Genomic DNA, 12,360 nt, shown 5'->3' with positions numbered 1-12,360 from the left:
AAATTAGGACAGGGACACTGGAGATGGGAGAAAGGTGTCATTTTGTCTCATCAAGCATATGGAATACATGGCATCAATTTGCTAACACGAAAATGGACATTTCCTCAATTTTTGCTGATTCCTTGCGTGGCTGTTTAACCTGATAAGTCCTTGCAGAACTAATTGTATCCAAGCTGGCTAGAGCAGCGCGCTCTTTCTTTTTGCATTGAAGTTTGAAATCTCCTCCTCGTAACTTAAATTATATTAGAATACCGCTCCAATGAAAACAAAAACATGAAAAGTTCCTATTTTTAGTTGTTACGGAAATAAAACCTTGGCTGGCATGAATCTTGCATGATCATAAAAACAGCTGAAGAACTTGAAGCTGCAAAAGCTTACACTCAAACATTCATGTATATATAGAATACCTTGGTGTGCTGCAAAGACACAGCTCTCAGCTACAATTAAAACTTGAGAACTAGCTAAGTGATCATCCTAAGAGTTGGGAGCAGCCATGTCTCGCCTAATCGGATTCTTCGCTGTTCTCCTACTCCTTTCGATAACTGCACACTCGGCGCCTTCATGCCCTACGGTGTCACTGGAGGTGGCTCCGTGCGTCCCTTTCGTGAAGGGTGGAGCCGACGCCAAACCATCGGAAGCGTGTTGCAAGGGTGTCAAGAACCTGAGTGTGCATGCCAATAACAAGGCAGACAAGGAAGCTGTTTGCCTGTGCCTCAAGCAAGCGTTGTCTACCATTGGAACCTATAATCCCTCTCAAGTCTCTGCTCTTCCCAAGAAATGTGGCATCTCCCTCGTCCTCCCTCCAATTGACAAAAATACAAATTGCTCAAAGTAATTGATATGCTCCAACCGCTTAAGGTATCGTATTTTATGATCACGTTACGTTGATATTTACTTGTTACGTCAGTAATATATATTAACACATTAACTATCACATCAACTAATGCAAACATTTGAGTTACTGAATTATCTCCATTCTTTTTTCATGCAGGGATTAATGTTTTACATGCAAAGTGGTCTTATGAAAAATAAATTGTACCATTGTCGAATAATAATACCACTTTTATGAGAAAAACCTATTAAATTATAAATTATCGAATCATATTCATTCTTGTTTTACATTTTTATCGTGCAAAGCGGCATAAATGAAAATTTTATTAATTTCAGTTGCTAAAAAGATCCAAATCAAATAACGACGACATATCGCTTAAATATTGACGACATTATCTCACAGATGTCGACACAATTTCCCAAAAAGTCATAATTTCAGTAATTAAGATTTTTATTTCATCATTTCAGCTATTTTCTTATCTTTATATTTCTTAACAAATAAAACTAAAATAATTGTCTACATACGAAATGACGTTTAAAATACGACATGGTGCGCATAGTACGACATGACGCTTACCAAGGCTTCAATTTTCACGACATGGCGTTTAACATGTTGTTTTTATCTCTCCTTTCAAACCCGCTTTGTTGGAAATTCATGAAAAAAATGAAGCATTTCTGCTGCTGATGGAGTTTCTGTCTCCTCCCATATAGAAGAGAGCTAAGAAGATTCAGAAAGGTAATTGATTTTCAATAGTTCTCTTTCTGTTTTCTTATTTTCTGTTTGGATTCTGAGAAAATATGGTACTGCAACGGAAAATCTAATACTTTGTTGATTGTAACAACTCTTCCTATGATAACAGTCACTGCTTTCATTCTTTTCAGCTTTCGTGTAAATACCATCGGGTTATTCGAATTCAAGCCCCAAGAAAATATGGGATGCTTTAATTCATAATTTGAGCAGTCTGTATCATATATACATATATATATATATATGTATGTATGTATGTATGTGTATATATATATATATGGAGCCTAAGACAATACTTGTTGAGTAGTAATTTAAATTGTTTGAGAAATAAAATGTGAGAAATGCGAAAAAAGTTGAATATCAGAGTCTGCCACGAACAAAACTATAAAATAGAATATTATTAAACAAGAATGTCAAAACGGTTACAAAACTTCAAGAGGCTACATTGTGAATGACTTGTTATTATATAAAGTTACAAAGTACTCTATATATATATATATGAAAAATTAGGTTCTCATCCTTATTTTTTCTACTCCATTGATTAAAACCTTATTCGTTTTTCAAATTTTGATCAAGGTCCTTCGATTTTAATAAATGCCAATTAATTATTCAAAAATAAACTCCAAGAGGCTATATTGTAAATGATTTGTTATTAATTATGGGTGCATTCTAGATTATAAAAAAAAAGGGATTTTATTTTTTTTATTTTTTTATAAAATGAGTACATTTATATAATAAAAGTTGTAATATTTTAATCGCACAAATTTATTGACTTTTGGCTAAATTACCTTTAATATTTTAATCCCACAAATTAAGGATTTTTATTTAAAATCTCATTAAATAAATAACTATAAATTTTTAATTTTTAATTTAAAAAATATAATAAGATACATAGAAATAAAGTATTACATTAATTTCAGGGAATTGGATTAAAAATTGAAAATTAACAAGGCTTCCGTCAATAATATTGATAACTAGGGACCGCATCCAAAATCTCCATATCACTTAGAGCATCTCCAAAGGAGATGTCAAATTTCGATCAGATTTTAAATCGTTCTCGTTGCGCCACGTGTCATTATCCGAAAAGATAATTATTGGTGATGAATTTCGATAAGATTTTTATCCAATGCTATCGTGTCACGTGTCGTTATCTTTTCAGAATCTTTTAGAATAGATTTCGATCATATTTTTAACAAATGACGGCATGCCACGTGGCTCTATCTACAACCTAATCATTTCAGAATCCTCCATATAATCCATCATCCATCCTTTGAAATCTCACACCAATTTTCTCAATATTTCTATCATTATTCATATTTTCTGCTTCATTCTTCACCAAATCAAAATCTGTATCATTATTCATAGTTTCTACTTACAATATCTTCTTCTTCAAGCATGATGTGGGAAATCGATCAAGAAGATGAAGAATTGTTTAACCAATTTGAAGGAATGTTGAATCTTTATATAGCCCAAAATGAGAAGGAAGAGTATGAGGAGCGGAGAAAGAGAGATGACGAAGCAAGAATGGCCAGAGACTCTCATTCCTGTCGAGTCATCCAAGCCGTGGATCAGATATGCAGGCCCACCCGTTCCGGAAACCTTGATAGAAACAGGCAACGACGAGGTGTAAAGCTGTTGGATGATTATTTTGTCCATAACAGTGCATTTCCTGATACGTACTTCAGACGTCGTTTTAGAATGGAACGACATTTGTTCAACAAAATCATGATTGCTGCTTGCAACCATGATTCTTACTTTGTGCAAAAGAATGATGTTTTTGGTGCTATGGGTCTCATTCCCGAGCAAAAATTACTGTTGCGTTGCGGATGCTTGCGTATGAAGTATCTGCAGACCAAGTGGATGAGATAGCGAGGATAGGGAAATCAACCATTCTTCAGTCCCTGATGAGGTTTTGCAAAGTAATCGAATCTATCTACACCGTAGAGTACCTCTAGCAACCTACTCACATGGACTTGGAAAGGCTTATGAAGAAGGCCGAGATGCGAGGTTTTTTCTGGGATGATTAAGAGCATTGATTGTATGCATTAGACGTGGAAAAACTGTCCAAGTGCATGGCAAGGCGCTTATGGAGACAGAAAAGAGCAAAAAGTATCATTTTAGAGGCGGTGGCATCTTTTGATACATGGATTTGACACGTCTTTTTTGGGGTTCTGGGAGCTCAAAATGACCTCAACATCCTTGCCCAATCCCCAGTGTTCAACGATGTCTTGCAAGGAAAGGCACAAAAAGTCACGTATTAGGTCAACGAACGTATGTATGACGGGCTATACTACCTAGCTGACGACATTTACCCAAGGTGGTCAACATTTGTCAAAACAGTGCCACGTCAGCGAAGTGCAAAGGAAAAACACTTTGCAAGCTATCAAGAGGGGTGCATGAAGGATGTGGAGCGTTGTTTCGGTATCCTCCAAGCTTGCTGGGCGATCGTCATGGGTGCAACCAGATTGTTTGATGTAGAGTCGCTTCGATCCTTCATGATGGCGTGCATCATTCTTCACAACATGATTGTGGAAGATGAGTACGATTATGAAGTTGTTGATGAATATGAGCCAGACACGATGAACAATTCAAGAACACATATATATTGTGCTCATGACGCCACCGATGAGCTCGTGCAACATGAGCCATTAGAAAGGGATGTATGTTACAATGAAAGTCTCATTCAATGATATATTGCATTTCAAAGGCCAGACATGCACAATGCTCGGCAAAATGACTTGATAGAGCACTAGTGGGTATTGAAACAAGTTGAAGATAATTAAGTTCATTTAGTGTGTTTTTTATTATTTGGTATGTTTATGTAATTTTATTCGGTGTGTTTTATTTTAGTTCATTTGGTGAGGTTTTTATTATTTGGTGTGTTTATGTAATTTTATTCGGTGTGTTTTATTTTAGTGAGGTTTTTATTATTTGGTGTGTTTTATTTTAGTGAGTTTTTTATTATTTGGTGTGTTTATGTAATTTTATTTGGTGCGTTTTAAATAACATAAAATACTAAATTCAATAAATTGGAAACAACATAAAATACTCTATTCAATAAATAATAAATTACAACCCAATGTGATTGGAAAACTATGAGCTCCGATTAAAACAAGTACTTTAATCATCATCACTTAACCAATTTGTGGTGCTAGGATGATCTTCTCTTGTCGTGCTAGGACCATCTCCTCTTGCTCTCGCTTCTCTTGCACGCCTCATACGTACCACATCCTCTTTCTCCGAATTCCAAAAATATTTAGAATTTGGAGACTTCCCTTCTAAAGGCGTGTTTATAATCTCACGATCTCGTTGAGCCATTCTTTCTTCTCTAACCAGTTCCATTTCTTGCCTAAGTAGCTCTCTTTCTCTCTCATTAGCTTGAAATTCTCTCTCAACAGCTACAGCTTTTGCCTTCTCTCTAGCCTTATCAGCCTCAAATTTTGCCATTTCCCGCGCCAAAGTCAATTCACTATGGCGAGTAAGTTCTTCCATGTACTTTGCATAATCATGCTTGGAAGCACTTCCTTTTCTCTTTGAAGCCTTCTTACCTTGAGGCCTAATTGGATAACGGGTCGAACTCGATGCTTGTTTAGGGATGGGCGTTTCGGGCACTTCTTCTCCATCATCTTCATGCGAGCCATTATCAGGTGTAGAGTGTAGATGGGTGCTATTCATAACAACTTCTGGACTGACAGGCACAACTCTGAATTTAGGACAATCTTTGACAATATTCCAACATTCCCACCGGTTGAATGATTTATTTTTGGATTTGGTTTTGGCACCATACCAAGCTTGTGCTTGAATTAGCTACACAATGGGGGAGAAGAAATAATTATAATCAAAGTAGGTAACAAATAAATAATACAAACAAATAATTATAATTAAAGTAGGTAACAAATAAATAATACAAACAAAAAATTATAATCAAAGTATGTAACAAATAAATAATACAAACAAAAAATTATAATCAAAGTATGTAACAAATAAATAATACAAACAAATAATTACAATGTAAATTTGACAAACAAATAAATAATATATTGTTACCTGATCCGTGTAATTTTCCCCACTTCGAAGATTACTACTAGCTTGTGCCAAGGTGTTTCTCCAAATACTAAACGATTGGCTAAGTAATTTCTAACGACTAGACATCGATTCTTTGGTTCTACTCCCACCCATTTTTTCAAGATAATTGGTATGAATAAGACTCCACATTTCTCGCAACTGCATCTCATTACCCGTACGCGAACTATGAGTAATTTCAACCCAGCTAGTACACAATGCAACATCTTCAAAAAGCGTCCAATTCGTACCTGCATTAGTAGTCATTTTGTTGAAAAAAATTGGATCAAAACTTTGAGAGAAAGATAGGAATGTGATTGAAAGTAGTTGAGAAAATATGAAATTGTGGTGTAAGGTAGATGATAATGAGAAGGTATTTATAGAAAAGTAGAAACATTTTTTTAAAAAAATTTCAGGTATTGTTTCGGATTTTTTACAATTTTTAAAATTTTTATTTAAATAATTAATCTCTGCCGTTGGATATAAAAAAATTAAATTCCAACACTCTAGATTATGCCACGTGTCACAACGGTAACATTTCTTAATTTTAAAACTATTATTTTATTTATTTATTTATTTATAAAGCATATTAATATCGATCATTGATCTCAGATCGAACGGTTAATATTAAAAAAGATTTTTTTTTTTTTTTTACCGTTGATATCGAACGGTCCAAGTTAAAGAGCCGTTGAGATCAAACGGACCTTGGGAAGCTTCCCAACGGTAACATTTTAGTCTGAAAAGTGGGCTGATTTTTCTGAAAATGTGTTAGGCGATGTGCCCCCACACGCGAGTGGGGTGCACACGCTTGACAGAAAAAAATAAAAAAAATGGCCTGAACCACCCTCACCACCACCATAGCCAATGCCACCCCTATAATTTGCAGCCCCGCCAGAATCATCCATCATCCATATGTCAAGGTAATCTTTGTAGGTGACCTCATGTGGTAACGATAAATTATAAAATACCTCACGACTCATGTCAAACGAAATGATTACTAACCTAATCTTTCCTTCATCATCATAACGAGTGTTATCGCAACATATGAACTCCTTTTGTTGCTCGCTTCCTAACCAAAGAAAGTGGTATCTGTTTCTAAAGAATAGTTCTTGATCTCTCTCCAACAATCTGTTTCCAAGGTGTACACTTGTACTCAGAGAGGATTAACAATCAGATGTTCTTTCTCGCCGTACAATTTGAACCAGAAAATGCAATGCTAACAACTTTGTAACATTTAGATAAGGGATCATAGCCAAATCCTCGAGGAATTATGAGTCGGCCTGCTCGAAGGTAGGGAGCTTCCACCGTGAGGGATCCAAATGGTGGGCTAGGCCAATTATTCTGAAGGTGTGGGGGAAGAAGCCTGAACTCATGAATTGCCGGACTCCACAAAAACACCATAGTAGAATTAGATAGGTCTAGACAAATGATCCCATTGACCTATAATACCAATTGATTTGTCCCCGACCTCTAGATTCATAGACAGAGGAACATGGATGTCCTCACCTTCAGAAATAAAGGTATAAGTCACCATAGTTGGTGTTGTCTGAGTCACCAACAACATCATTGTTGTTGTCAAAACTTAGCATTGAGAATATGGATTGAATTTCATTACCATTACCCTTGGCCTTGGGGTCCTCCGACTCCCTAGTAGGGACTAGCATTTGCTTCAAAAGGACACGAGTGAATTGATTGATGTGCAAGGAATAGGAATTAGAGAGGTGCTTGTCAACGAAGCTGGGGTCATTGATGAAAGCATACCACCATTTAGTGACACACTTGAATTATACACATACCTACACCCAACTTACAAACCATTTAACCACCTTATCCTTGTCTTAAAAAAAACACCTTCTTTTGAATCTCTATGATGACCAAGACAAACAAAATGCATTGCTTCTTTAAGGTTTTTTTGTTTAACAATATAGTTGTTCTTAATGAAGCAACAACTCCTCATGAATTTTTTCCGTACGTACAACAATCGTCGTTTGTATTCTGCAAATTCAAATTCAATCTTGTTGTGGAAACCAATTTGGGCGCTCAACTTTCACCACGCATGGTCTTTGGCCGATTAACGAACCCCTTTGCAACGCTATTGTGCGCTTGCGTAGCTTTCAACCCTTATGAGGTACATAATGTTAACAAAAAACGTAAAAGTTAAAATTAAAAATTAAGTTTTCTCTCTTCTTCCTTCACCCTTGCTCTTTTTAATTCCATATACAGTGAGTGCTTCTTTCATCTTCCATGATTCCATAACCATTCTATGTATTTGGGCCCCACTTTTCTTTCCCAATCACCAAATCCCTGTTTCTCTACAACACCAACGACAAACATGTGTAGGTATAGAGTTCGAATGAAATCTCTTGGGCGAGTCCTCCTTGGCATTTCTTTCTCCACATATATACATATATCTTTGTTTGTCTTTTCTTTTTGTTCTTTTATTGTACTTTTTTCTTTTTTCCTGCAGCTTTCTAATGTGATTTCTCGTTTTAGTTGACTCAAAATCATGTGATGTAAACAAACCTTGTTAATATCAATATATTGGTCAAACCCGAATGCGAGTAGCACGAATATGTTTTTCTGGCAAACAGAAAATAATAAGCCTGGATTATGCTCCAAGGACACATTTTCCCAAACACAGTACTTTGAACGTGCTCATAGCTTATGGTCTGGTTATAATGTAGATATATTGTTCTTTCGAGCTATGGTTCTACTAGGCTCCCGATATCAGTTTAGCCAATTTGAACAAGCCATTCGCAGATCAATAACTTGAAAGATACCAACTCTATATTGCCGAATGGACAACAACCATTTATTTCTACAGGAAGTTATTATTTGTTTTGACCACTATGCAACCGATTACTATCCATTTGGCAACGCAGAGTTGGTGTCTATCCATTTATTAATTTGCTAATGACTTGTTCAAGTTGGCTAAACTGATATTAGTAGCCTGACAGAATTATCTCTTGAAACAACCGTATATCTGCATTATAGTCAAACCATAAGCTATGTGCACGTTGAAAATAGTGTGTGAGAAAATATGTCATCGGAACATAATGCGTGCTTGTTATATTCTACTTGCTAGAAATACATATCCGTGCTCCTCACATTCAGGTTTGGCCAAAATATTGACAAATTTCTTTGCAGTTCATTATTTTGACTCATCTGAAACAATAAATCACATTAAAATGCTACAGAAAAAAAAAAACAATAAAAGGACAAAAGACAAACAAGACTAAAATCATATATATATGTATGTATATATCTGTGTGTGTGGAGAGAAATGCCAAGAAGGACTTGCCCCAAAGCGGTTTTATCTACCTACGACGAGTGATTAGAGAAAGAAAAGTGTAGCCCAAATACATGGGACAGAAACAAACACTCACTGTATACGAAACTAAAAAAAAAAAGCAAGGGGAGGGAAGAATAGATAAAATTTAATTTTTAATTTCAACTTTTGTTTTATGTTACCTATAAGGCTATAAGTGCTGAAAACTAGGCCAGTGCATATTAGCGGTGTGAAGGGGTTGGTTGTGTTACTTGGCCAAAGACCATGTGTGGTGAAAGTTGCGGGCTCAAATTGGTTTCCGCAAACCCCGGATTGAATGTGCAAAATACAAATGGTGATTGTTGTACGTATTGAAAGATTTCATACGGCATTGGAAAAGCGTGATGAAGCAAAACATTTTGTTCGTCCCAGGAAATTGGTTATCAGAGAGATTCAAAAAAAGTTGTTTTTGTTTTGATACAAGTAAGATGCTTAAATACTGAGCTTTTTAGGTTTGTTGGTTTGTAAGCCGGGTGTAGGTATGTGCATGCTATTTTCACTTTCTTTGTTTAATTTGGTTTGTTGATTTGTAACTTTGGGGTAGAGTACGTGCATGATCCTGTATTTTTGTTTGTTTAATTCTGTGTTTTTTTGGGGGCGCTGTTCCGTTATTGACCGAACTCCTAGCTTTTCTCCCTTGCGTATAAAAATATGGATCAGGTGAGTTCTTTCTGCAAATTGTCAACTCCAATTGTATGTAAATATTCCATCTTTGCCCTTCTTCGCCACATCTTTCAAATAATCCTCTGCCACATACTTCTCAATCATCGTCCCCGAATATGTCTGCCAGAAGTGTCGCAACTCTCTGGGGCTTTGAATTGAAGTTTCAAATGGGTGAGATTGCAAAACGTTTTTCCTTGAGGGGAAAATTTATAGTTAAAATGGGTTGGGTTTTGATTTAGTTAAGCCAAAGTGTTGTTCTCTTGAACTTTTAAAGTTTTGGTTGTGGCTCGAAAACCTTAATTATGCTGTTATAGGCTTTAAGTTTTGCCATGAAGTGCTAATTTGTTGAGCAAATAGTTTGAGTTAGAAATGGGACTTGTTCCTGTCAAGAGCTAAGTTGACTAATCGATCCAAATAAGCGTATCATTTGACTAGAATCACATTGCGTGTACTAAACATACGATTTCTTGAGTTGGCTATTGTTTGTGGACATTGTTACTTGTTAGCGTTTTTAGGATTGATTAACTGTAATTCTAGTTGGTTTCAGTTTCTAGAAATCACAGAGAATGTGATGAGCTCATTTCAGAGAGCAGAGATGAAGAAGGAAGAAGAAGCAAAGTGTGAAACTTCAAGGAGAAATCTACGCTGGATTCTCTTCGATTCGGTTATGCCAAAAATGCTGGAAGTGTGAGCAAAAATAGCCGTTGCTAGCTCACACCTCAACTAGTAGGTCATGTGAGTTGCATGCGAGCAACTTAAACGCTTACGTCAAATTGGACAGGTACAAAGCTTATACTTCAACAGACATTTGAGTTTATGATTTTATGCAGGGTTAATGGTTTCTTGATGGCCCGGTGCAGTAATGTGTGCGAGATATGGTTTATTCGGTTTGTAGTCATGTGTGGTTTGGTGATGAATACATGCAGTCATGCAGGGTTCTTCAATCCGCCCATTCTTTTTGTGTTGCGGCAGCAAAGAGGCCAAGCACAAGGAGTCCCTCCGCGTCCTACTGCTGAAGCAGTCAATCCAAGCCAGTCTGGAAAGGCAATGGATGAGTCCTTTGACAAGGAGGTTGAAGATGTGAATAGGGACACTAAAGCATACGAAGCCTGTCTCAAATGCTTGGAGGGTGAGAGAAGGGAAGTGCTTGGTGAGGCTGATTTTCTCAAAGAAAAACTAAAAGGGGCATCTTTCAAATACCGTCTAATGCAATAATCTATGTGTGATCTGTCCATGGATAGTGATAAAAGGGTTGTTTTATTGCCATTATGCCTTCATTCCGAGGAATGACGCGAATGACAACTCCAAACGTCACACCTCCGTTGCCTACCTACCATTTAGGTAGTACTTTTAGAGATTGTATGACCAGTAGGATGCATTTGTCTGCATTAATACAAAATACATTTGAGCTCTCATCCTACCGTGCCTCGGGTCGCCGTATTCGTGTATGTGTCTGCAACATAAATCCTACATTCAAGTGTTATGTTCGTTTTCTTTGTTTTCTTGCTCATAACTGAACCGCTTATCCTTATTGATTACCCCTTTTTGTGGGAAGTATTCCATGACATGCAGAAGAGTTTAAAACTTATTTAGTTTTAATCACTCCTATATCCTTGGTTTGGATGAGTGGGAAACCGGGAAGGGTGGTTATATCTTGTTGACGGGATATTTACTTTGGATGAGTAGTCCTGAAGTAAAAAATTTCTACTTGAGGGTATATTTGTTATTTTGGTTCTTATTTAACATATATTTTTCAAAGGATGCCCAAAATGATTGATAGTAGACAAACTCAGGAAGCACTTCTATTAATTTCAAATATCAGATAGCGAAGTGAGAAATTAAGCTAATCTTAGGGACTATTTTGGCTAAATCACCTAAATTTTGCACTCAACCAAAAACACCATTCATGAGGGTTTGAAGGGTTTTAGAAATCCAAACGATGATGTAACCATCATGAGGGTTTGCATATTTTTTTTTCCAATTTTCACACTTGTAAATTAATTATTATAAAAAAAATTTAATGTGCTTTAGTATTCTTAAATTACTTTGGTATTTTTAATGTGCTTTGGAATTTTTTGAAATGAAGGTTTAATTTATACATAGAAAACCATCCAGTGTGAATCTAACTTCACATATGAAGGTTGTAAATGGCTTGTAAACAAGTGGAACCCTCAAATGGGCAATGGTTATGGCGAGCGAGTAACTGCTGTTATTTATCTATAACCGTTTATTCTCATATCCGCATAACCGTTTACCCGTTGGGTAATTGTCTAAACGGTTATACCCATACCCATAACCGTTTATAAACGGTTAACCATACCCATAACCGTGTACCCATTTAACTGTAACCGTTTAGTACCTGTTTACCTATTTATCATTTTTAAACCCGTTTATCCTTTCTTTTTTGCCATTTACTCATTTTTCACCCATCTACGTGTTTTTTTAACAATTTGAAAATTAAAAAAGAAAAATTTGTCATAATTTTTTTTTCCAACAGTTAAACACCGTTATACATCATACAGTTCCGCATTTTAATTTTTTAAGTTCGTATACCATTCCAATAATTGAAATAATAGTTTATAGATGATATTTTTAACTGTTAGCAATGAAGGTAATATAAAATTTGCTAAGCATTATTGAGTTACAAAAATTGTTAAAAGACAGTATTCTTGGGTTATTTGACTCGGAATGTAAAATATTAACATAATATATATAATGGACCATGAAA

The 12,360-nt window shown here is 35.9% G+C and overlaps 2 protein-coding genes across 2 annotated transcripts; one reads left to right on the top strand and one right to left on the bottom strand.

Moving 5' to 3' along the window:
* The first annotated feature begins 493 nt into the window (after positions 1 to 493).
* LOC126613957 (non-specific lipid-transfer protein A-like) lies at positions 494 to 998 on the top strand. The gene is made up of 2 exons (XM_050281592.1): positions 494 to 831; positions 992 to 998. Exons 1-2 carry the CDS (start codon positions 494 to 496, stop codon positions 996 to 998), a joined length of 345 nt encoding a protein of 114 aa, XP_050137549.1.
* Positions 999 to 4,699: 3,701 nt separating this feature from the next.
* On the bottom strand, positions 4,700 to 5,710 carry LOC126613947 (uncharacterized). The gene is made up of 2 exons (XM_050281585.1): positions 5,627 to 5,710; positions 4,700 to 5,386 (listed from the first exon to the last, which is right to left on the bottom strand). The coding sequence occupies exon 2, from the start codon at positions 5,252 to 5,254 to the stop codon at positions 4,700 to 4,702; it is 555 nt and encodes a 184-aa protein (XP_050137542.1). The 5' UTR covers positions 5,255 to 5,386; positions 5,627 to 5,710.
* Positions 5,711 to 12,360: the final 6,650 nt, after the last annotated feature.

Source organism: Malus sylvestris, chromosome 1 (genome assembly GCF_916048215.2).
Source record: "Malus sylvestris chromosome 1, drMalSylv7.2, whole genome shotgun sequence".
Lineage (NCBI taxonomy): Eukaryota > Viridiplantae > Streptophyta > Magnoliopsida > Rosales > Rosaceae > Malus > Malus sylvestris.
Note: the sequence above shows the minus strand (reverse complement) of the source record. Positions and strands in the feature narration are given on the sequence as shown.

Coding starts and splice junctions, on each gene's coding strand:
- LOC126613957 (XM_050281592.1), top strand. CDS start 494: ATGTCTCGCCTAATCGGATTCTTCGCTGTTCTCCTACTCCTTTCGATA.
- LOC126613947 (XM_050281585.1), bottom strand. CDS start 5,254: ATGAATAGCACCCATCTACACTCTACACCTGATAATGGCTCGCATGAA.